The 26093-nt window shown below is 55.7% G+C and overlaps 1 protein-coding gene across 1 annotated transcript in view; it reads right to left on the bottom strand.

The window, feature by feature from the left end:
• Positions 1-1254: 1254 nt before the first annotated feature.
• The window catches only part of LOC148218015 (uncharacterized), a 113578-nt gene continuing 88739 nt past the window's right edge, over positions 1255-26093 (bottom strand). The window contains 2 exon segments of the mRNA XM_088158030.1: positions 1255-1763; positions 22855-23350. Of these exon segments, the coding sequence (XP_088014156.1) occupies positions 1255-1763; positions 22855-23350 (1005 nt within the window).

Genomic DNA, 26093 nt, shown 5'->3' on the forward strand with positions numbered 1-26093 from the left:
TGTCCCTGCAGTGTCCCCACGGGACCGCAGTTTGTCCCCCTGAATCGTTAAAAACCGGTATAATCACGGACAAAGGCGCTGTAACTAATTAAAGTTACAAAGTGGTGTGTTTATTCACCGGCACGGGAGTCACCTCCCAAAGGCGTGACCGCCCCGAACAAGGTTCTTTGCCCTCTATTTATTGCCCCAGATCTTACATACAATACATGTGCATAACCCCAGCACCTCCCATCCCCACCCCATATTAAAATGAGCCCATTCGTCCTTCACCCGTGCACAGTTCTTCTCTTGAATTGGGTTGGTGCTCTCGAAATGGGTCAGTGGTCTCGATGGATGAAGTCAGGAGAGTCTTCATCAGGTCTCAGTGAACCTCTGGCATGATCCAAGGCCTCGTGCTTCATGATTAACGGTTTATTATTTTATGTTCTTCCATACATAAGTTCATAATAGCAGATAATTATACCAATTAGCTCTTGCCTAAGCATCAAGTAATTACCTACCTAACTCACATCTTGGCCATGGAAACTCCTTCTACCCTTAGCAAAAATCTTAACTCTTTAAAGCCATGATTCAACTCTCCATGTCTGTGCCCCACCATGTCTTTGTCCCTCCGTATCCACACCCATGTCTCAGTTCAGTGTCTTTATTTTCACCCGTGTTGGTTGTTTTAAAAGGATGAAGAGAAATGAAAAGCAAATCGAGGCTAAAAGAAAAGGATTTCCGTGTCTGTGTGAGCTGAGGTCCTATGTGTGAGTGGGAGGGAAAAACATTTTTTGGAGGACTTTCTACCCCGCTGACTCCAAAATCTTGGTCTTTGCCTCAGTTCATCACCATTTGGGTGTGAAAGACAACCTTGGACAATAGGAAATGAAAATCCTGGAATCAGTGAGGCTGGAAAAGGTCTCCAAGACTGTTCAGTATTCCTGGATGCCAGCAGGAGATAGGATTGAACACAGATTTTCTGGGGATCAAAGTCAACAAATCTGCTCTCCTCAAGGAATTCCCAATGTCAGTTTGAGCCCTGATGGACGTTCCTGCCCCTGTGTTCATCCAGGTGCCCACAGGGAGACAGGATGATGCAGAGACCCCCCCCAGCCAGGTGTCTTCCCAACACGGATCACCAGGACCACGGATCACCAGGGCTCTGCTCAACGGGGGTCACTGGGGATCACCAACACCGATCCTCCCATGGGGGATGGAGCTGGAGCAGAGCACGAAGCTCTTCCCACACTCGGGGCACTCACAGGGCTTCCCTTAGTGGTGACTCCGTTGGTGTCTGGTAAAGGTTGATCTGTCAGAAAAGCTCTTCCCACACTCAGGACACTCGTAGGGCCTCTCCCCAGTGTGGATGCGCCGGTGGACAGTGAGGGTGGAGTTGTGCTTGAATCCCTTCCCGCAGTCGGGGCAGCGGAAGGGCCTCTCCTCTGTGTGAATCCGCTCATGTCTGATGAGAGTGGAGCTTCTCTGAAACCTCTTCCCACACCTGGGACACTCGTAGGGCCTCTCCCCAGTGTGGATGCGCTGGTGGTATTTCAGGGCAGAGCTCCATCCAAAGCTCTTCCCACATTGCAAGCAGGTGTAGGGCCGTTCCCCTGTGTGGATCACCTGGTGCTGCATCAGATAAGAAATAGTGCTGAAGCTCTTCCTGCATTTCCCACACTCGTAGGGCTTTTCCCCAATGTGGATCATCTGGTGTTGCATCAGCCCTGAGCTCCAGCTGAAACCCTTCCCACATTCCAAGCACTTGTGAGGCTTCTCCCCTCCAGGAGGCTTCTCCACCAGCTCTGAGCTCTGCCTGGATCTCCGGCCGCCTTCCCGGCTCAGGGAGGGTCTTTCCTCCTCGCAGCTCCCTGGGCTGGGTGTGCAGCCCCTCCTCAAGTGGGATCTCCGGGGCTTTTTCTCCTCCTCCATCTGCCCACACCTTGGGAATAGAAAATCCTGGTTTGGGGAAAAAACAAGAGAGCTCCATGGACTGGGTGTTCCTCCTTGCCCAAGTTCATCTCTGGAAGTCTTTGGGCATCTTGTGTCTGTAAGAACCTCCCAAACACCAAGATTCAGACCCAAAATCCTCCTGTCTTGGTTTGAAAGACAGGGGTCTGCTAAGAAAGGCACAAGCCTCTCTTTGAAATGGAGAATGTAAACGCCCTCCCTCCAAATTATTAAAATTTTGAAATTAAGGGGCTCATAGGCAAAGATATGGCTATAGGGATAACAGTTCTTCACCAGGTAAATTAAAATAGAAATACAGTATTATAAAGAACAAACCCAAAACACTGACCTAGTCAGAATACAACCTGACGCTCTGTCAGTCAGGCTGTTGGTAGCAGTCCCAATAAATGGTGGCTGCAGTCCTCCTGGAGTGACAGATGTGGTTCAGGTGAAGCAGTGCTCCTGTAGAGGGGTGCAGTTTTCCTCCAAAGGTTAATGATGATGCAGAAAGGTCCAGTTTTCCTCCGGAATCCAGTGGAAAAAGGTGCCTTGGTGTTCCAAATCTCAGTTTTTATCTAGGTAGGAAAGGCTTGGTTCCTCCCCCTGGCTGGAGCATCTCCCAATGGGATGATGGAATTTTATCAGTCATGCAGTGGCACTCAATGGCCCATGAACAGAAGATATCTTCCTGGAGGAAGGATAGATTGCAGTAAAGATAAAGAACACTGCCCCACCTGGTTTTAACAGATGGCCCATTAGCAGAGGATATCTCCCACACAGATAAGGATCACTGTCCCACATATGGTGATAGAATACATACTTTTGGTCACATCTGTGACCTAAGACACATCCCCTGCTAGTCAGGGCCACCAACAGCTTGGGGCATCTGCTCTTCTCTACAAATAACATATGGTATCTATGGATAACATCCAGAGGCAGTTTTCATACTGTTGGGCCTTCAACAGGAAGGGCTAAAAATGCTTCCCATGCCCTGCCTCATCCTTTGCTGTTTTGATTTTCATACACCTGGGTGCTGGCTGAATCTCTTCAAAGAACATTTTTAGCACTGCGTGTTTTACTCCACCTATCGAGGGAAAACAATAAAAATCTTCTTCAGTTCAGACTTAATTTTTTGTGTGGTTGGCCACTCACATTTTGAGCAACTAATTTTCCATGGTACCTCTTCCCTTTTCCTTATTATCTATAAAAAGTACATCTGGACATGAAAATCACGACTATTACTGAGATTCACCTCAAAGCCCTGAGGAGAATCTAGCACAAAATATTCTCCCTGTGTACTGCACAACAAGATATATTCAGAGGAAAATACAGTGGCAGCTGAGGCTTGTGGAACTCCCAGAATACTGAGCCTGCATTGGAGGCAAACAGCCCTGGCAGTGCCTGAGGGGACATCTCCTCACAGACTCCTCTCAAAGTGTGTCACTTCAGCACGGGAAGGCTTTCAAACCTTTGCCTTTCCTTCCTCCTGTACTAAAATCTAAGGCTCCTCCTGAGAAAAACTGAGCTACAAACAATTCTCCATTCGTCAACAAAGCTACTCGGGTGTTCAACTTAGGAAAGAGCAAAACTAAAGGTGGTCAGAAATTTTTCATCAAGGCCTATTTGCAGAGAAACCCCATCATATGGGACCGAATATTTATTAACACCAGTTCACTCAAAAGAAACCCAAACCTGTATTAAGCAGCGTTTTAAACGAACTTGAATTCTTTTTCCTCTCATATCAGCTGGACTCGTTTGCTCCTTTTTTGCCCTAGAGAGAATATTAGAACGATTTGCTCTTGACAGGACTCCTTGGGTGGCCCCCAGCCCTGGCTCCTCACCACGCCTTGCCTGGGCTGTTAACGCAGCCTGTCAGCACCACCTGACTTTGGCAGCCTGTTCAGGCCTCGGGCAAGGCTGGTGCCACGGTCCCCTCTGGTGCCACGGTCCCCTCTGGCTCCTGGCGTGTCCCTGCTGCTGGAGGAGCTCTGCTCGTGCTGCTGCCTGCGTTCAACAACCCCGGTCCTACTTCCCAGGCAAAGAGAGACCAAAATCACTGCTTTGGGCAGCTCGTTTGAACGAGTTGAACACTTACTCATCTCTAACACAGACCGCTTAACATCCACACACCAACACCAGGAAGTCACCTCATCTACAGAGGTGAGATAGCCTGAGCGAACAGAAGGTCGGCGTTCAAGCACATTGAGTTTTTAATTTAGTGGAAGCACTCACTCGTTCACAAGCCTTACTTGTCAAACTGGATTGTGCCATGCTATTGTCTTGCTTGTGTTAGAGAGAAACCAGGGAGAAATTAGCTAAGAAATAAGAACCACACTTGGGGCTCGGGCTTGGCAGACAAGGGGAGCAGGGCGGCACCTGCCCGCTTTGCCCGAGTCCCTGCTCCTGCCGGACAAAGGCGGACGCGGCTCCGTGCGGGGCGAGCCGGGCGCTCCTTGCCGGGGCCGGGGCCGAGCGCTCGGGCGGGCGGCGCTCAGGATGCTCGGGCAGCGCCGCGGGCCGGGCGGGCGCGATGGAGCCGCCTGAGGGCTGGGACCCCTCCGGGCGGCCGGCCCGGCGCACGCAGTGGCTGCTCAGCGCCCTCGCCCACCGCTACGGGCTGGAGCGCGGCGTGGAGATCGAGATGGTCGTGCTGGCCAGCGGCCCGGAGCAGTCCCTGCAGGAGATCTTCCAGCAGCGGGACTGCGCCGGGCCGGGCCGCATCCCCGGCGAGGAGTCCCGCACGCTGTGCCGGGCGCTGGGGCCGGAGGAGGCGGCGGAGCCCGAGGAGTGCGCGGGGCTGTGGGACGGGCTCTGGGCCGAGCTCACCTTCCGCCAGCTCCACGCGCGGCTCTGCGGCCACTTCAGCACCCGCGCGGGGCCGCGGCTGCCGCTGGGCCGGGAGGGCGAGCACATCGAGAGCCACATCCGCCCGCGCAGCCCCCGCCGAGCCCGAGCGGCGGCCGCCGGGGCCCTGCTCCCGAGAGCGCTGCGAGGAGATGGTGGCGCTGGAGCGGGCCGAGGAGCGCATGGCCGAGCTGCAGCAGGAGAAGGGCAGCCTGCGGCAGCTGCTGGAGGACGTGCGGGTCGCCCTGCAGAGCAGCGATGCGCGGTGCCCGGCGCTGCGGCTGAGTCCGGGCCGGCTTCTGCACCGCGCTCCCGGCGGCGACTCGGGTGACCCTGAGAGCCTAAGGAGAGATGCTGCTCTCGGAAAGTCAGTGTTTAGAACCCCTCCACCTCCGGACTGAGACCGAAGTTGCTCCTTCATCCTCGGCATTAACTTTCTAGCAAAGTTTAGTTACAAGGGAGGCTTTTAGGAGAAATGTATGGCATCGGTGTGCCATTAAATATGTTTGTGATGAGCACTGTTCAAAGTGTAGGGGAGTTCAGCTTAACAAACCCACGTGTCCAATGCTGCTGCTGCTTCTCCTGCACGTGCAGCCAGGATGTGCTGATAGCAGATGCAGGGTATGCACTGCTGCAGGGTTTTTCCTGAAGTAAGAAAGAACTTTGGGATTCTTCCCTGCACAAGCACATGCAGTGCCTCAGTCATAAGTGCCTCAGAAATATCAGAAATGTGTCTTCTTCAGAGTGTGGTCACAAGGGTTCAGATTTGGAGCCAGTTCTGCGGGCAGGCTGATGAATAGTCTGGGGCTCCTCTGCAGAGCCCCATTCATTCTGGGGCTGCTTTCTGCTGGTTCTGCTGGACTGGCTCGAGTGAAACACACACCCAATTAAGAACAGTTAAATTACTCTGGCATGAAACAGTGGGGAACAGGCAGAGCAGTGAAGGGCAGCATGGACCAGTTGTTCTGGCAGGTCTGACGAGGTCTGGTTTGATGCAGCACTCACAGAACTCTGCTCCACCTGTGACACTTCCACTTGCAGTAGATGACTGTTCCTCTTCACAATATCCAGCAAGGCAGGTCAAAGACACTTTTACCATTTTCATCTTCAAAAGGGAGAGGTAATCAGCAGCAAACATGAAGTCACCAGTCAGAGGTCCCGGGAAGAAACAAAAGAACAAAAAGAGGTGGAAAAAACCAGGTGGAGCAGTGATCCTTATCTGTGTGGGAGATATCCTCTGCTAATGGGCCATCTGTTAAAACCAGGTGGGGCAGTGTTCTTTATCTTTTCCACAACCCATCCTTCCTCCAGGAAGATATCTTCTGTTAATGGGCCATTGAGTGCCACTGCATGACTGATAAAATTCCATCATCCCATTGGGAGATGCTCCAGCCAGGGGGAGGAGCCAAGCCTTTCCTACCTAGATAAAATCTGAGATTTGGAACACCAAGGCAGCCCTTCCCCACTGGTTTCCCGAGGACAAGAGCTACCAGACCTTTCTACAGCATCACTACTACAACAAGACCACTTCATCTGGACTGCTACCACCACCCTAACTAGCGGGGTGTCAGGTTGTATTCTGATTCTGTCAGTTGTTTTCTTTTGTACTATTGAATGTATTTTATTTCTCCAATCTTTTTTCCTAAAAAATTGTATTTTTGACTTGGAGTCTCTCACTAGTTTTGCTTTCAACCCAGCATATTTTTGGAGGGGAATTTGGCTGAATATTTATATTTGGGGAGTTTTTAATCCGTGTCTTAATGTTTTGAGGGTTTTGGGTGGGAATCTTGGTGTTTGGGAGGTTATTAGAGACACAAGATGCTTAATGACTTCCAGAGATGAACTTGGGCAAGGAGGAACACCCAGTTTATGGAGCTCTTTTCTTGTTATTTCCCCCTAAACCAGGAATTTTCATTGCTCAGGAATTTTCATTGCTCAATTTTCATTGCGGGGATGGAGGAGGCAGAAAAGCCCCGGAGATCTCTCACGAGGAGGGGCTGCAAACTCAGCCCAGGGAGCTGCGAGGAGGAAAGACCCTCCCTGAGCCGGGAAGGTGGCCGTAGATCCAGGCAGAGCTCAGAGCTGGTGGAGAAGCCTCATGGAGGGGAGAAGCCCCACAAGTGCTTGGAATGTGGGAAAGGTTTCAGCTACAGGTGCAGGCTGATCGAACACCAAAGGATCCACACTGGGGAACGGCCCTACAAGTGTGGGGAATGTGGGAAGGGTTTCAGCCAGAGCTCCAAGCTGATCCAACACCAGAGGATCCACACTGGGGAGAGGCCCTACGACTGTGGGAAATGTGGGAAGGGCTTCAGTGAGATCTCTGACCTGCTCCGGCACCAGGTGGTCCACAGTGGGGAACGGCCCTACTCCTGCTTGCAATGTGGGAAGAACTTTGGATGGAGCTCTGACCTGAAAAAACACCAGCGCAGCCACACTGGGGAGAGGCCCTACGAGTGTCCCAAGTGTGGGAAGAGGTTTCAGACCAGCTCCAATCTTCTCCTACATGAGCGGATTCACACAGAGGAGAGGCCCTTCCGCTGCCCCGACTGCGGGAAGGGATTCAAGCAAAATGGCAACCTCACTGTCCACCGGCGCATCCACACTGGGGAGAGGCCCTACGAGTGTCCTGAGTGTGGGAAGAGCTTCTCACAGAGCTCTCACTTGACCCGACACCAACGGAGTCACCACTAAGGGAAGCCCTGTGAGTGCCCTGAATGTGGGAAGAGCTTCGTGCTCTGCTCCAGCTCCATCCCCCATGGGAGGATCGGTGTTGGATGATCCCCAATGACCCTCGTTGGGCAGAGCCCTGGTGAGCTGATGATCCCGATTGGGTGGGGGGAAGTGCTTGGAGAGATTTCTCTCTCTTTTCCTTCTGTTGCTATGATTTGGTTGGTAATAAATTCCCTCGCTGTGCCCAGGCTGTGTCTGTGACGCCCGTTTTGCTGTTTGGTGTGTTTGCTCGTCCTGTCTTAATCTGCTCCTGGAGCTACTGGTTAAACTTTCTCTTCCCTTGCAGCTCGAGTGGTAGGGTCAGAGTGGCTCTGGTGGGTGCCTGACATCGGGCCAATGTCACCTTGTCTTGGTTTGAAAGACAGGTATTTTCTAAGGAAAGGCGAGAACCCCTTTCCTGAGATGCAGAGTGCAACCCCCTCCTTTCTAATTATTTTAGTTTCAAATCAGAGCCTGTCAGGCAGAAGATATGGGGATAGAAATAACAGTTCTTTACTGATATCTAACAAGGCAAAATAGCTGAAACAACAACAGCTGTAAAAACTGACAACAGAACAGAACAGTATAGCTCAGTTTCAGCCCCTTTGGCCAAAGCCCTCTCTCCCTGTGCTCAGTTACCGGTGCTGTGGGGGCAGGGCAGGTCCCTCACAGTTGAAGAGGGGCTGGAGTGATGGTGGCAGCAGCCCAGGGGTGAGAGGGATGGGGGAGTGACTCCCCCCTCACGGTGTCGGTCGTGGTGCTCAGCAGAGTGTCCGGAGGTAGCAGGGTGAGGTGGGAGAGCAGCAGAGCGATGTCCAAAGGCAGGGAGCGTGGATCTCAGCGCTGGGATGGCAGGGGAGATGCCAGATCCGAGCACGGGGCGTCTTCCTCTCAATCCACGGGCGAAGTGAGAGAGCAGAGTCCCCCCCCAGACCCCTCTCCCACCTTTTCCTTTTCTGGTGTCCCCCCATCCCCCCACCCCCCTGCAAGAGAAAACTGTTGCTACTAAGGTGTAGCCACAAGTACTTAGCATAACAATGGGAAAAATTCCACAGAAAGAAAAGGGAACAATTCAACCCCCAACAGGAGGAAAGAGTGGTCTGAAGATCTTATTCTGAATTTGCTTTTCGTTCTTTGTGTAGCTAATAAAGTTTTTTATACCCTTTTAAGTTTTAGGCCTGACTTGCTCTTTTGCTCCTGGTTCTGTCTCACAACAGAAAATGAGTATATTTAAATTGGCAACTCAAGACTATAACATTATTTGGTGCGTTGGCCAGGAAATTCAAAAATTCAAATTAAACCAAGACATTAGATTATCCTGTCTGGATGAAGATATCTAGAACTCCAGGGAAGGAATTTATTGATGGGGAGTAGGACAGGATGGCTACAAAAAAAGTTGATTTGCAGATTGGGGTTGATGATTTTGAATAATGCATGAAGGTCTATAAATGTGCAACACATTGATGCATTTAAGGAAGAGTTTTCTGAGTGTGTGCCCTTGGCTGAATGCCCAGCACTCAGCCACATTAACCCTTTGCTTTATTGTCGTAATCTCTTATTTGTTTACTTTTTAATTAAACCTTTTAAAATTTACCAGGAAAGTGATCCTCGTTTTTCACATCACTATGGGCAGGGAGCTGCTGCTCCTGAAGCTCACCTTTCCTCGTTCCTTCCAGGAGGAAAGCTGGGTGTGGGAGCGCTGCATGCGCTCCTTCAGAGGCTGCTGAGGGCAGGGCTGGGGAAGGGGAAGAAGTGGATGAAGAACTGCGTGCAGTGTCCTGGCCCTGCTCATCCTCCCCATGAATGACGAGGCCCCCAGGGTGGGCCAGGCACTGCTGCCAAGGCTGAGCACTGACACGGAGAGGGGTGGCTGACCCCCCCTGGGGCTCCAGGCCTTGGGCAGCATTCCCCAAGCACAGCCCAGGGAAGGGTCCCTGCAGAGCCAAGTTGGCATTGCCAGCACCTGCCCTGCCCACTCCAGCAGGGCTCAGCACCAGGCCAGGACACCGAGGTGTGGACAGGTGTGTCCCCAAAGGTGTTGGAGAGCAGGCATTTGGGCCTCAATCCCTGTACCTGGGGGCCATTCCCGGATGTTTTGGCAGCTCCCTAAAGGCAGAGTCACCCCAGGTCAACTTTCCCAGGCCCTGGAGCCATCTCCCAGTTCCTGCTGTCCCACAGGCCTCCAGGAATGCCGTCCTTGCTATCGCAGAGCTCCTCAAGTGGAAGGAGCTGAAGCACGTGGTGAAGACAGGGCAGACCTGGGGGATGGCTGACTGCTTGGTGAGGATGTGCCCCAGGAACTGTGCTGGGCCGTGGGCTCTGCAGCTGGGCCTGGGGAAGAGACCCCACAGCCTGGAGCTGCATCCTTGTTCCTGGCTCAAGAACAGAGCCCCAGGGGCTCTCCTCCAGTCCCATCTCCCCTTCCTGCACCCAGTGGGAGGGAGGAGGGCTCTTGGTAATGGGGCTGCTGCCAGGAGGGGCTGCTCCAGCCACCTGGAAGATGTGTGACAATGCCACCTCTTTATGGTCCCTCCAGATGGAAAAGGACAGCAGCAGGGCTGAGCAGCACCTTCATCAGAGCCTGCAGTACCTGAGGGACCCTCAGCAATGTGTGCAAGACTGGACCATCAGGGTCATGAGCCCCCGCCCGGGGTCCCTCTTTGGGCAGCCCCTGTCCCCCCCAGCCCCTGCCCAGTGCCACATCCAGGCTGCTGGTGGTCCCTGGTTGTTTGGGATCGTGCTGGGGAACAGCAGGGGCTGACAGAGCTCTGTGCCCAGGGACCATCGTGTGACATCCCCAGGACCAGAGCGAGGAGCTGCCTGCTCTGGGTTTCAGTGGGGAGTGGGGAGTGAGGGCTGGGAGAGTGGGGGGTCTCTACAAACACGGGAACTCATCTCGGCTCTGTTTTGGTCACAGAACTTCAGGCCTTGCAGAAAGATGGGTGTGAACTCACGCCTTGTCTGGCAGCTCAGAGCAGCTCGATCCTGAGGAGCCGAAGGAGCAGCGGACACCGGGACAGTCCCTGCGAGCTCTGTGGTGCTGGCACTGCTGAGCTGGGGGCCTGTTGTGCCCAGAGTGGGACATTCAGGCTCGACTGATCAGGGACACCCTCCTGCTGATTCACAAGGTGCAGAAAGGACTCCTTGACTTCCTAGGGTCCTTCTCAGAGAAGGCTCTGGGTGTGGCTGGATCCAACCCCAGCCCCAGACTGGGGCAGCACTTTAAGTCTGAAGGGTCACACAGGCGTCCTTGAGCCTGGAGATCACTTTGTCCTAAGGATTATGGCTGCCAAGCCAACTGTAGTTTTGTAAATAAAGTTAGGGTTTTTAAGTTTTAAATAATTGCTTTTCAAATGTCTTTTAAGACATCCCAAAGGTACCTGCGGGCAGGTGGGCACACAGGTGTGATGGGGTGGGTTGGGATCAGGCCAGGAATTAGACCCTGATTTTGTGATTTACAGCAGGACTTCTCCTCTGATCCTAATTCCCAGTGTTATGGTGCTGCCAGGTGTGCTGCTGGTGGGTCTGGGACCCTCACACTGAGATCTGATACCCCTAAACTGGGGTTTGGGTCCCTCAGATGGGGGGTTCAGGTCCTGGACTCCTAAGCTGGGGTCAGGGGCCCTCAAACTGTAATCTGGGTTCTTTAAACTGGGTCTGGGATTCCTAAACTGAGATCTGGTACCCCCAAACTGCGATCTGCAGCCCTCCAGCGTGATCTGGGATCCTCACACTGAGGTCTCAGCTCTCCACCCTGGGACCTGGGCCTCTCAAACTGGGGTCTGGAATCCTCAAACTGGGTCTGGACCCTCCCCACAGCTGGAGTTTGGACCCCTGAAAAAACTGGGGGGACAAGTGGGGGAGGTGAGGTAGGGGTTTATTTGGGGGTACAAAGATAAAAGGGGGATGGGGAGACCTCATGGTAGAATTTTGGGTCCACCTTAGAGGGGGAAGGTGAGTGGGAGTAGCCCAGGATGGAGATTTGGGATCCTCAGGGTGGGCTTTGTGGGGTCTCAGGATGGATTTGGGCATCTCAGGTTGGGTTTTGGGGATCCAGAGTAGGTTTTTAGGGTCCTAGGATGGATTTTTGGGGTCCTAGGCTGGGATTTCAGGGTCAGGGGGATGGATTTTAGGGTTCAAGCACCCACAGCGCAAAGTCCAGGGCGGGGGCACTGTGGGTCAGACACCCCATGGACACCACGTCGATGTGGGGCCCCAAAAACTGGGGGAGGGTCTCCAAAACGATGCCCCCGCTGGCCTCCACCGTCACTCCGGGATGTGCAGCCTTGACCTGCGCCGCAGCCGAGTGCAGCTCCTGGGGGGACACCCTGTTAGCAGGGAGCACCCCCTCCCCAAAATTTGGGGGTACACTGCACATATGGATGTATACTGGATGCTACATAGTGCAGAATCCCCCCCCAAATTGGCCCAAATCTGCCCAATGTGGGACCTCCCCCACAGGAAACCCCCAATTCAGGGATTGTTCTACCCACTGAGCTCCAAAATTGGGGTGTCCACCCCCAACCCCTCCAAATCAAGGGTTATCCTGATTAAACCCAATAAAAACTCAATATAAATAGATTCCCACCCAACATCTGCCCAACTGGGGGTACCACCCACCACTGACCTCCAGAACAACCCCAAATTTGGGCTCTCCAATCCAAATGGCTGTCCCCCCACCCAGAACCACCCAAAATTGTGGCCTCCTATTCAACACCTCCAATCCAGGCATTTGCCCACCCCTGACCCCCAAATTACAGTCCCCCCACCTAAACTCCCCAAGTTAAGGGTCCCTTCACCCAAAACCTCACAAACTGGGATTATCCAATCCTCTGACTCCCCCGAAATTGGGATTATCCCTCGTATCTTTGGGGTGGCCCACATTTACAGCAGATTCCCATTTTACTGGTGTAGCCTCACCCCGGGATGTCCCCTGTGTCCCATTTTTGGGGTTTATCCCCATTTTTAGAATCTAACCCCCCATTTTTGGGGTCCAGCCCACACTTGGGGTCCCACCACTATTGGCCCCCCTCCGGTTTTGGGGCTCACCTGGGGTCTCAGGTTGTCCAGCAGGACGATGTCAGCCCCAGCCCCAGCAGCCACCAGCGCCTCGTCCGCACTCGAGCACTCGACCCCCAACCGGCGGGTGAAGCCCACGGCCCGGCGCACCCCCAAAATCATCTGGGGAAGAGGGGGGTCAGGGAGAACCCCAGAGGGACGCCCCAGTATGGGGCAGGGTAAAATGGGGGCTCCCCCACAGTCATTCACTTAAAATTGGGGTCCCCCCACTGCCTTCCCCACATTGATCCCCAAAAATTGCGGTCTTATCTCCCACAGTCTCCCAATTCAGGAGTGTCTACTCCCCAAAAGGTGGGGTTCTCTCAACTACAAACACCAAAATTTAGAGTTATCCAACACATGATGTCCCGCCAGTTCAGCAGTGACCCCCCCAGTTTCCTTCCAAAGTTGGGAACCCTGCACCCATCCCCCCCAATTCATAGGTCCTCCCACATCAGTCCAGCTTTTTCCCTACTGACCCGGAGCTTTTCCAAAGCGTTTCCTCTGCAGGTGGCCTCGAGGACAGACTGCAGGACACGGTGTCCTGTAGCCTTCCCAAGGCTTCTCTGTTGCCTACAAGGCACAACTGCAGCACTTGCTCATCTGGAGCTTTTCCGAGACATCTCTCCTGCAAGCAGTCCCAACTCCAAACAGTGACATGGAGCAGACACCACCCAGAGTGCCCAGGCTGGCCTGGGTGAAGGAGGAGGAGGAGGCTGCAGCTCCCTCAGCACAGCAGCCTGAAGAGCTGGAGCAGATCCAGCTGCTGCAGGAGGGTGAGTAGCAGAGCTGGGCCACAGGGCTGGTGCCTGCAGCCAGCTTAGCCCCATCCCATCCCATCCCATCCCATCCCATCCCATCCCATCCCATCCCATCCCATCCCATCCCATCCCATCCAACATGCCCATGGATAGGACAGAAGAGGGGCTGGGCCTGAACCCCCAGGCAGCCACACCCCATCCCTGGAGCATCCCAGGGCAGTCCCTGCCTGGGAATGCAGGGCTGGGCTGTGCTCTCCAGCCTCTCTCTCTTTTGGCATCCTGTCTGGTGTGCATGTCTTCCTGAGGAGGTACAAGCCTTCTGGGTGCTGCTGTTCCTGTGCACACTCTGGTCATTTTTCTCTGGTGTCCACAGCCACGTTGACAGCAGCAGCTCCACAGGCCAGCTCCAGGAGACATCGTTCTTGCCATGGTGGCAGCAGCTCTGTGGGTCCCGAGCTCAGTGTCAGGGGAGTCTTGGCCACGCAGCACAGTGGCCTGGACAGCTCTGGGGACCTGGGCTGATCGCCAGCGCTGCCACTTCCCACTGCTCCTCGCCTGCAGCAGCCAGTGGCCGTGCAACAGCAGGGCCTCCTTGTCCCTCCTTGTCCCTCCTTGTCCCTCCTTGTCCCTGGCCAAAGCAGCCTGGGCACCTCGGGGCTGTCCCCACCGTCCTGCTGAGGCCAGGCCTCGAGGGCTTCTGCCACAGGCACCAGAGACGCGTCGGGGAAGCCCCAGAGCAGCCGGCTGGCAGGAAGAAGGTGGCTGTCTGGGGGCTGCTTATGGCCTCTGCCACCCAGTTCCTCAGGGCTTCCTACCAACCCATCCACACAAGTCCTCCTAGCCCATCACAGCCTCCCGCCACCCAGCGCCACACGCATCCCCCTCACGCCTTCCCACTGCCTTCTCCGGGCAGGCCTTGGCAGCACCGCAGCCCTTCATGGCCTCCCACTGTCCCGTGCCCTCCACGCCTCCCCCAGGCCTGCCTGGCTGCTGAAGGAGCTCCAGAGGAGCCGCATCAAGAGGCACCTCAGAGCCCTCAGCAATCCAGCCAGCAACACACGGGCAGGACACAGATGGCGCTTCCAGGCTGGCAGAGGGGTGCTGGCCATCTCCAGGGACCGGTCTCTCAGGGATCCCCGCCGCAGCTCCGGCCTCTGCCCGCCCGCTCTGTCGGAAGCCTTAAGGCTTCCACAGAACCACCAAAGGCCAAGGGCCTTTTGGCCACTTTCCCTTCCACTCCGCACACTTGGCCAACTTGGCAAGCACAAGCACCCTTTTTGCTCTCTTCCCCATTGGCATGAAGACTCTGGGCACCAAAAGAAAGCTCCTGGACCTCTGTGTATGACAACAGCAATTTACTAATCCTACAGTGGGGTGAAACAAAGTGCTTGCAGAGCAGAGGTGTTCCCTGCAGGCTCAGGTGGCCCCAGCAGACGCAGCCTCCCAGATCAGTTCTCCACAGTGCTCATGCAGGACAACCAGCCCCTGCGACACAGGGAAGGCCGTGACTTCCAGAGGCGGCGGAATCCATCTCGCATCTGCTGGAGTCGGGAGGAGGGAATGCTCTGTACAACTCTGTTGATGTACAGAGTCTGAAGAGCCAGGCATGAGATGGCAGGGCTGGTGTCATCTGTCATGTCCTGAAGGGCTGGAAGAGAGAGGAACAGAGCCACAGTCAGAGCCTGCATCTGCAGGGACCTGGGGAGACCCTCCTGCCCCATCCCTCCCACACGGCAGCTCTTGCCATAGCCTGGAGGAAGCAGGAGACAGCAAGGATCAGCTGGAAGGCGCTGGCCACGAATGTCCCTCCCGCAGGCCCCTGGAAGGTCTCTGTACTCTGCCCACGCCGCCCCTCGTGCGCGCAGGGAGCAGAGCCCTCCCAGCCGGGCCAGGGAACGCAGCTGCCAGCGCCAGCCCCCGCTGACAGCCCGCTGGCCTCACTCACCCCTGCACATGAGCTGCAACTCTCGCTGCTGCTCTCTCAGGAACCGCCCGGCCATCCCTGCCAACACAGAGCCTGTCACGGCCCCAGCCGCACAGCTGCCCCGCAGCGGCGCTGCCAGCCCTGCGGCCACAGCAGCGCCTTCCCCTACAGGGCTCAGGCCGGGCCCTCGCCGCATCCTGACGCCCAAGGACACGGCTGCGAGAGGGCGGCAGCGGCGCCGAGGGCAGGCGGGGCTCCAGAGCCCCGGCCCGGATGGCGCTGCCGGGGCAGCAGGCGGGGCTGGGGCCGAGCTGCGGCGGGGCGGGGAGGGAGCCGGGCTTGTGGCTCACCAAGAAACCTGAGGGCCGCCTCTCGCAGGGGCTCCTGTGGGCTCCGCAGGTACGGCAGCGCCTGGCGCAGCAGCTCGGCCGCTCGGCTCCTGTCCTGTGCCAGCTGGAGAGAGCGGCAGGGCACGGAGGGAAGGGTTGGCGCGGGCTCTGTCCCTTGGCCCCGGCCTGCCCTGCCCGCACAGCCCTGAGCGGGGCAGAGGGCCCGGCAAGGCGCGGGCTTGATGGAGCTCGGGGCTCCATCAGCTCCGGCCCTGGGGCCAGAGGAGCCTGGAGAAGAGCCCGCGTGGGCAGCCCAGGGAAGGGAGCAGCGTTCTTACCAAGCACTCGCCAAACCTCCACATCTGATCCGCCATCAGCAGGTGCTCAAGATCTCTCCTCTTCAGGAAGCTTAGCGCTGAAAGCAGCGTTTCACAAGAGGCCTGCAGAGCAGCAGAGACCCAGAGATGGCACCGCAGCCCAGGGCACAGGAGCTGCCTCCCTGTGCCAAGGCCAGGAGGAGGCTGGAGCCCATGAGGTGCCCGGGTGCAGGGAGACAGCTGAGCCCCCTGCCAGGAGGACAGCAGCGCCCAGGAGTCCTCACCTCTGCCACGCGCATGTTCTCATCGTGGCAGTTGAAGAAGAGTGGCAGCAGGCTCTTGCTCACAAGCATCTTGAGGGGCTTTTTACCCTTGGCCGCTCCCAACCTCATCACCTCTTGGAAGAGGCGAATGGAGAGCAGCTGCACATGGCGGTTGTCCTGTTGGAAAGGAAGCAAAAGCCCTCCTCATCAGCTGCTCCAGGCCCCTCTGTGCACAGGCCCAAAAATCCATGGGGCCCCACACTTGGGGGCAGCACCCAGTGGCCGTGGCTGGGGGCACAGAGCCTTACGTTGTCCAGCAGTGGCCAGAGCGCGCCAGCCAGCCGCAGGGCGATGGGGCTGGGTATTGCGAGGTGTCTGTGCGAGAGCAGAAAGCTGAGCACCGCGACGGTCATCTCAACGATGTCTTCATCTGCATCCCGCAACAGGTCCACAAGGCTTTCTGTCAGGCTGTACATTCTAATATTCTGCATGGAAGACAAGGCAGGGCAAGCCCACGCTGCTGCTGCTGTTGCCGTGGAGCCCAGGGGCCGAAGGCCTGTCCTGAAGCACTCAGGCAGCTGAACAGCAACGCAGGAGAGCTGGGAGCAGCTGCCACAGCTCCCAAAGCCCAGCCAAGCCCAAGGGACTGCTTTCCCCAGCCCCACGCTGCCAGCACAGCTTCAGCTGCTGCTGTCTTCTCACCATCGAGGGGTCCTTGCTGAGCTGCACGAGGCCTCTGAGCACCAGGCGACGCATCTCCCTGGACGTGCTCTGCAGGCGCCTTGCCATGATCTCCAGGACGCTGTCACCCCATTCTTTGATGTCCAGGAAGTCCAGGACCTGAAAGGCACAAAGCAGTGACCGTGGTGCCCAGCTGGCAGGAGCTCAGAACTGCACAGGGCTGAGCCAAGGCAGCAGCACAGGGCACGGGCACCGTCCCAGGCAGCTGCAGCTGTGAGAGGGCAGAGAGGTGGGAGGCAGCTCAGCTGTGCTGCCCATGGGGCTCACCTCCACAAGGAACGCCATGGCAGGCAGCTGCCAGTCTGAAATGTCTTGGCTGAGGAGCTCCAAGAGGCAGGAGATGAAGCTACAACACCAGATCATGGGGACACAGCGCATCTCCCTGGTGCGGGGAAAAGGCATCATTGTCCCTGAGCCGGGAGGGCAAAGCTCTCCCAGGAGTGACCCACGGAGCTCTGGTCTTTTCCCAAGCACCCCGTGGGCGCTTTGGGAGGCGGCTGTTCCCGGGCACCCTCCTGTGCCAGCCTTTTCCAGTCTGCTTGTCCATCTCTTTGTGACAAAGCCCTCTCACCCCTGCCCATGGGAACTGTGTGGGGCACCCTGGGCACAAGTGCCGGGGGCAGCAGGGAGAAGGGGGTCTCACCTGGCCAGGAGTCCCACTGCATAGTGGTGGGTGTCAGTACAGAGCAGCGTGTCCCAGCCAGCCTTGCCTTCCATGGCTACCACAACACGCTCACACTGCACTCGGCAGAGCAGGACCTTCAGGGTCTGCACTGCAAACCTGTGTGCAGAGCAAAGCCCGGGTCATGCTGTCAGCCCTGGCTCCTGCCTTGGAAGGGATGGGGAGACTGGGAGGACTGGGATGGAGCACCTTTGGGGGTTGGTGGCAAGGCCCAGTTGCTCCTGGCACCCCTTCCAGAAGGTATCAACCTCCTCTGGCGTATCCAGTGCGCTGATGTAAACTTGGAAGAGCAGACACAGAAAGAGACGGGGAAAATACTCCAACACTATAGGTGGGCACCAGGTCAGGTTGAAGACCCTCCACAGTGTCACGGTTGCCTGCAAAAAATGAACCACCCAGAGACAACACTCAGTGCCAAGACATCCGTGTGGCAGGGCCCGAGCATGCCAGGGAGAGGCCGGGGGAGACACCTCGGGGGCACCCAGCCTGGTGCCCCTGAACCTTTGCCCTAAGGCAGGTTTCATTGCAGTGCCTGAGGCAGAGAGATGCAGCTGGGGGGAGGACAGAGAGCTAGCTGCTGGAGAGGTGGCCTAGGGGCAAGCCAAGGTCAGTTGCAGGAACTCACAGCCAGGGCAAAGACTCCTGTGCTGTCCCCATCGGAGGTGTACACACTGTCCACTGGCCAGGCGTTCAGCACATTGAGGAGTATCTGCAGCGCCGGCTCCGCAGTCCCAGTGGAGGACATGATCACTCCCCACATGGCCGTAGCAGCTCTGTGGGGTCAGAGCTCTGTGTCAGGGGGGTCTGGGCCACAGCACTGTGGCCTGGGCTGCTGCAGGGGCCCGCGCTGGCCGTCAGCCCTGCCTCTGCCCACCGGCCCTCGCTGGCAGCACCCAGCCAGCCCACGGGGGTGCAGGCATCTTGAGGGGCAGGGAGGGAGCGTGGCAGCACGCTCAGGGGCTGACATGGCAGCACTGGCAAACGGAGGAGCCAGAGGCTCCTGGAACTGTCCCCCTGTCTGGCAGTCACCAGGGACAGGCTCTACAGGGTAAGGGGCCGGGAAACCCTAAACCCTCAAGGCAGGTGGGGCTGCCGTACCTGTCACCCGATGGGGCCCAGCGCAAGAGAGTCATCAGCACATCGCAGGGGTATTCCCTGGTCAGCTCCAGAAGGGCCTTGTCCAGCCTGTGCCCAGCAGACTCGTTGGCCGTGAGCCACTTGTGGATGTACCTCACCATGGCTGGCACCTGCAGAAGGCCCGGGGAGACTTGGACACCTGCCCGAGCAGCAGGTTCCCCAGCTTCCCCTGAGAAGTGCTGCCCTTCCCACCCTATTGGTCTGGGCCTCAAAGACTGAAGGAACCCAGCAGAGCTGGCTTGAGGTGCCACACAATTCCTGGGGTGATCAAGCCCTGGCCACAGGCTGCTTACTTGCTTTGGATTGGAGACACCCTTCTCCACAAGCAAATCCAGCATGGCAGCCCCGGTCTCAGCAGTGAAGAGGTGAAAGTTTGCCAAGAGCCCAGTGCCCACACCGGTGGTCTCTTCCCACCAAATGCACATGATGAATTCATAGATCATCTGCAGGAGAAGGGCAGGAAGAAAGGGAGAATCCATGGAGTGTTCCAAGCACGGTGCTGGGCTGAGCAGTGACAGCAGGCCCAGCCCAGGTGGGGATGGCTGCAGTACCTGCGCTGTTCTGCGGAAGCGGCCACGGGCAGGGTCCTGCTCTTGTGTCGGGTCCATGGCGGCCCCTGGCAAAGAGCGAGCGCAGCCAGGGCTGAGGGGCTGTGGGAGAGGCCGGAGAACACAGGCCAGCCCTGCATTCCCAGGCAGGGACAGCCCTGGGATGCTCCAGGGATGGGGTGTGGCTGCCAGGGGGTTCAGCCCCAGCCCCTCTTCTGTCCTATCCATGGGCATGTTGGGATGGGATGGGATGGGATGGGATGGGATGGGATGGGATGGGATGGGATGGGATGGGATGGGATGGGATGGGATGGGATGGGGCTAAGCTGGCTGCAGGCACCAGCCCTGTGGCCCAGCTCTGCTACTCACCCTCCTCCAGCAGCTGGATCTGCTCCAGCTCTTCAGTCTGCTGTGCTGAGGGAGCTGCAGCCTCCTCCTCCTCCTTCACCCAGGCCAGCTTGGGCACTCTGGGTGGTGTCTGCTCCATGTCACTGTTTGGAGTTGGGACTGCTTGCAGGAGAGATGTCTCGGAAAAGCTCCAGATGAGCAAGTGCTGCAGTTGTGCCTTGTAGGCACCTGTAACAGAGAAGCCTTGGGAAGGCTACAGGACACCGTGTCCTGCAGTCTGTCCTCGAGGCCACCTGCAGAGGAAACGCTTTGGAAAATCTCCGGGTCAGTAAGGAACAAGCTGGCTGTGTGGGGGCTCCTCACAGCACCGCTCTCTCCGTCCTGTCCCGACGAGTGCACCGAGCACTGTGGTGTGGCCGTGTCACCACCAGCACCTATGTCACGACGTGTCACAAAGGGTCACCCTTGTACGCTCTGTCCCTTTCCTATTGCACGGTGACCACGGTGCACTGTGTCACAAAGAGCCCTAGGACACACCTCCACGTGCCCTGGGGACATCCCCACCCCCCCCCCACCAAAGTGGCCCAGCTTGCAAGGAAGACGTTCCCCCAAGGTTCGAGGACAGCCCAACAGGAATTTTAGGAATGGCTCAAACAACAAGCAGATGCTCCTCTGCTCTGCCTGCTCAGGGCAGCAGAAGGAGCCCCCACGGTTGCCGATACAGCTGCAGCAGGAAGGGCATCGGGGCCTTCCACAGCAGCTGCCAGGGCCTCTCTGGGACAAGACCCGGTGCTGGGTGGCCGTCACACACACAGGAGCGTGACACAGACACGGGACGTATGGCCCAGGGCACGAATGCTGCTCTGAGTCCTGGGAGCAGTGAAATCAGCAGGTGTGGCAGAGTCCCTGCCAAAGGAGACCTGCCGCCCCCAAGGCCTGCCAATGCTGGTGCCTGCTCCTGCCACAGAGACCTGTGTCCCCTGGGGACTTCTCTGCCAGAGGACAGCCAAAGCCCACGTGCATTGGTGTGTGTGCTCTTTCTGCAGGCGGCTGTTGGCAGGAGCACCTGGTGGCAACACTTGGTCTCTGTCAGAAGCTGTTACTCCTTCCTGGAATGATTTTTGCTTGGAAGTGATTATGTGCAGTGTCCACGCATCTCCCCAGCCCATCAGTGCCTCACACACGAGGTGACCACCAAGCCACTCTCCGGCCATCTGACCCGCAGCTGAGCCCTTCCCAGAGTGCCCGCACCCGCAGGGAGTGCAGGGCTGGATTTGGCCGCCAGAGAGTTGGTGACCCTCGTGAGATCCTCGGTGCATTTAGTTCCTACAGGAGTGTGGGCACCGCTGGGAAATGATCTGCATGCCTTGTTAATTGGATGTTCTTCCACCGCTAGCCTGGGGCAGGATCTCTCCCGGTCCTCCTCTCAACTCCCGGGCCTCTCCTCAGCCAATCAGAGAAGGCACCAAAATAATTGAGCCAATCAGAGCGCGCGGCGCTGATGACTCCTCAGGCAGTCCCAGAGCGCCCAGAGCTCCTCACCTGGACTCCACCCGCGCCCCGCCCCCAGCGCCCCCCGACAGGAGAATTTGGGGAGGGGGGTATCGCGTTTTATCTTCTTTTTTGTTTTTCTAGAGTCAGGATTAAATGCTTGAGAGACGGAATTTCGTGTTTGGACTCAGATGTTTATTAATTCTTATCAATATTACAGTGAGTTCTACAGCACTTACAGCTAACAGGCTAAAAATGGCGACGTACCTCTCTCTACAAGGCCTTTTAAGGGCCAATCTGTCCAATTTAAAAAAGACACCATAATAGCCCAAGAACCAATCAGCCATGACCTGCAATGGGGAATTTTCTATCTAATTACAGAAGTACCACCTAGAGCCATGAAGAGAGTGAAGAAGAAAGAAACCTCCGCCCTAAAATCTCCATCTTATTTAATATATATTACTGCATTCTAAAATCACAAATTTTATTTTTCCACTATGTGACACTGCACATTTCTATTCCAACAACACACCAGTGATCCCAGTTCTATCAGTCAATTCTGGAAAGCTTCTTCACGGCCTCAGGTCAAAAGCAGTGTTTTCCTGGGGGTCAGTGCCTGTCAGCACAGAAAGCCCAAACCCCTCAGTTTCCAGGGTTCCAGCAGGGGGGAGGTGTCAGACCCTGCCCGGCGCTGGCCATGGGGCGTGTGGGGCAGCTGGGGCCCTACTGGTGCCACTGGGAGCCCCCCGGGCTGGGGGCGCGGAGCTCTCGGGTGAGCGGGAGAGGCGGGAAGGGAAGTGGTGGGAACAGTGGGGAGACAAAGGGAAATGGGGAGATGGGACCCCGAAACAGATGTTGGGGAGGGCTGCTGACTGGGGAATGTTGGGAAAGGGGGAGGAAAATACAGAGAAGCCTGGAAAAGAGGAAATGTGACTGTGGGAAGAAGGGTCGCATGCACTGGGGGTGCCTAGTCGGGGTTGCCCCGGAGCTCTTGGCTACTGTGGGCTGCTGGGGGGACACCCCCGGACCTGTGTCCTGCACACACAGCGCTGTTCCAGGAGATGGTTTAGTCCGAGTGTCACTGCATTCACGGCACCGACCGGCTGAGGTTCGTGGAGAGGAACATCTCCAAGCGGGAGCAGTTCCTGCACTTGGGCAGCGATGTGGGGCTGCACGTGGGGACACCTCCTTTGGGGACAAGGCTGCCAGGCACTGGAACAGCGACCCGCAATGGATGGAGTACAGACGGGCTGCGGTGGACAGGCACTGCCGGCACAACTACGAGTTGTCCAGCCCGTTCCTCGTGGAGCGCAGAGGTGAGTGTGGGGCAGAGCGTGTCCCCTCGGGCCCTGCCCTGGGAATGACCCTGGAGCCCCTCAGAACCTGCCTGGGAATCACCCAAGACACGTCAGCCCTTCTTGTGCCCATCCCCGGGGCTTCCTGCCCCCTCACCCCAAGTGACTCCAGTGGATCTCCCAGTCCATCCCAGTCTCTCCCAGTGTCCTCACAGTCCCTCCCAGTGTCACCAGAGTCCCTCCCAATTTCTCTCAGTCCACAGTTATTCCATTCCCTGTCCACTCCCAGAGCAGAAAAATCTCTCCAACCCCTTCCCCCCACCCAACGGGGATCACCAGGACCACGGATCACCAGGGCTCTGCCCAACGGGGGTCACTGGGGATCATCCAACACCGATCCTCCCATGGGGGATGGAGCTGGAGCAGAGCACGAAGCTCTTCCCACACTCCGGACACTCACAGGGCTTCCCTTAGTGGTGCCTCCGTTGGTGTTTGGACAAGTGAGAGCTCTGTGAGAAGCTCTTCCCACACTCAGGACACTCGTAGGGCCTCTCCCCAGTGTGGATGCGCCGGTGGACAGTGAGGTGGGAGTTCCGTTTGAATCCCTTCCCGCAGTCGGGGCAGCGGAAGGGCCTCTCCTCTGTGTGAATCCGCTCATGTAGGAGGACATGGGAGCTTGTGTAAAACCTCTTCCCACATTTGGGACACTCGTAGGACCTCTCCCCAGTGTGGATGCGCTGGTGTCTTCTCAGGTTGGTGCTCGACTGAAAGCTCTTCCCACATTCCAAGCAGGTGTAGGGCCGTTCCCCTGTGTGGACCACCTGGTGCCGGATCAGATGGAAGCTGTCTCTGAATCCATTCCCACATTCCTCACACTCGTAGGGCTTTTCCCCAGAGTGGATCCTCTGGTGCCGGATCAGCTCAGACCTCCGGCTGAAACCCTTCCCACATTCCAAGCACTTGTGGGGCTTCTCCCCTCCAGGAGGCTTCTCCACCAGCTCTGAGCTCTGCCTGGATCTCTGGCCGCCTTCCCGGCTCAGGGAGGGTCTTTCCTCCTCGCAGCTCCCTGGGCTGGGTTTGCAGCCCCTCCTCGTCCTGAGAGATCTCTGGGGCTTTTCTGCTTGCTCCATCCCCGCACACCTGAGGAATGAAAATTCCTGGTTTAGGGGGAAATAACAAGAAGAGAGCTCCATAAACTGGGTGTTCCTCCTTGCCCAAGTTCATCTCTGGTAGTCATTGAGCATCTTGTGTCTGTAATAACCTCCCAAACACCAAGATTCCTGCTTCAAATCCTCCAAACTTTAACACACGGATCAAAAACTCCCCAAATAACAAGCTTCAGCCAAAATCCACTCCAAAATTGTGCTGGTTTGAAAGCAAAACCAATGAGAGAATCAGTCAGAAATACAATTCTATAGGAAAAAAGATAAGAGAAATAAAATACATGCAATAGTACAAAAGAAAACAACTGACAGAATCAGAATACAACCTGACTCCCCGCTAGTTAGGGTGGTGGTAGCAGTCCAGATGAAGGGGTCTTGTTGTAGTAGTGATGCTGTAGAAAGGTCTGGTAGCTCTTGTCCTCTGGAAACCAGTGGGTAAGGGCTGCCTTGGTGTTCCAAATCTCAGATTTTATCTAGGTAGGAAAGGCTTGGCTCCTCCCCCTGGCTGGAGCATCTCCCAATGGGATGATGGAATTTTATCAGTCATGCAGTGGGACTCAATGGCCCATTAACAGAAGATATCTTCCTGGAGGAAGGATGGGTTGTGGAAAAGATAAAGAACACTGCCCCACCTGGTTTTAACAGATGGCCCATTAGCAGAGGATATCTCCCACACAGATAAGGATCACTGCTCCATCTCTTTTTATCCACCACTCTTTGTTCTTTTGTTTCTGCCAAGGAGCTCTGACTGGTTACTTAATGTTTGCTGCTGATTTCTTCTCCCTTTTGAAGATGAAAATGGTAAAAGTGTCTTTTTCCTGCCTTGCTGGATATTGTAAAGAGGAACAGTCATCTTCTGCAAGTGGAAGTGTCACAGGTGGAGCAGAGTTCTGTGAGTGCTGTATCAAACCAGACCTCGTCAGACCTGCCAGAACAACTGGTCCATGCTGCCCTTCACTGCTCTGCCTGTTCCCCACTGTTTCATGCCAGAGTAATTTAACTGCTGTTAATTGGGTGTGTGTTTCACTCGAGCCAGTCCAGCAGAACCAGCAGAAAGCAGCCCCAGAATGAATGGGGCTCTGCAGAGGAGCCCCAGACTATTCATCAGCCTGCCTGCAGAACTGGCTCCAACTCTGAACCCTTGTGACCACACTCTGAAGAAGACACACTTCTGATATTTCTGAGGCACTTATGACTGAGGCACTGCACGAGCTTGTGCAGGGAAGAATCCCAAAGTGCTTTCTGTCAGGAAAATTAATCCTCAAACACCAGAGGTTTATGTCCAAAAAGGAGACTTTATTGGAATAAAGGAAGAGGCCATGGGACATTCCCCTGGGATCTCTCAAATTTTTGGAGGACGCGGCCTCCTTTTTATCCTATTTTCCCGGCCGCATTTCCCTCTCTCTTTCCCCATTGGCTGAGGTACTTGAGAGGCACAGACTTCCCGGAACGCCTGATACCTGAAATTCCTCTCTAATGTATAACCCTCCCTTTTACTTTTTAATTCCTACAAGAATTCATAGTTTTCTCCCCCGTTGCTTCTTTCATCTTTCGATATCCAATTTCATTTATCAGCAGCCCTACAGTTTGTTTGTAAAGGTAAATATCTCTTTCCATTCATCAATCAGTGGAATCCATCCCATTGTTTCTTTTATCTCTCAGTGCTAGCCTTATCTACAAGCAGATCCACAGCTCATTTGTAAAGAAAAAATTCAACATTCCTCTCAATGTAGTTCTCTAAGAAGGCCATAACTAAATGCTTGCATGGGGGTTTTGGCTTCTGGAGCAGTGGGGTAGGGCTGTTGTTGGTTCCTACCCCTCCATGCCATGATGATGTAAGGGGTGAGGGATGCCATGTGTGCTGTGCACTGGCAGTGATCCTCAAAAAATCCTTCTAATCCTCTCCTTCGAGCTAGTCAAGCTCCTGGAAATGACAGGACAGAAAAAAAATTTTAAAAGTGCTCAGTTTTGTGCCCTCCTGCCCTTGTGGGGTGAGGGGCAGGAGGCAGAGGTCCAGCTTGGTCTCTCTCTGACCTTTCCTTTGAGACAACACTGTCTGCTCCCACCACAAAGGCACAGAGGGTGCTCTTTGCCCCCACCAGTGGGAAGTGGCTCTGCTGACCCCACTAAGAGTGCTGGAAGATGAGTCTGTGAACTAAACAGTTGAATATTGCCTAGAGGGGGGGTAGCAGGCAGTAGATGTGCCACCATTCTCTTTCCAGGACCCCACTGGGAGTACTTGAACTATCGACGATGAGAGAGAGACGGGGACACTGAATGGTGATCAAAATCCAATTTTTACTGAGCACTACATGTGCTTATATACCAATTACAGGAAGGCTGGTAATATTTTACTACAATCACATAGACAAACCTTATATAGACAAACTCTCACATAGACAAACTTTACATTTGGACTTAGTAAAATCTTATTTCCCATAACCCAGACTTGATCCAGTCCTCTTGCAGTCAGATCTCTGTTTGCTCTTGCCAGGCATCCTCGTTGTCAGGCTGCATTTGCTGATTAAATCTGCAGTACTATCAGTCTCAT

The sequence above is a fragment of the Sturnus vulgaris genome, unplaced genomic scaffold (genome assembly GCF_052056855.1).
Source record: "Sturnus vulgaris isolate bStuVul1 unplaced genomic scaffold, bStuVul1.hap1 Scaffold_195, whole genome shotgun sequence".
Lineage (NCBI taxonomy): Eukaryota > Metazoa > Chordata > Aves > Passeriformes > Sturnidae > Sturnus > Sturnus vulgaris.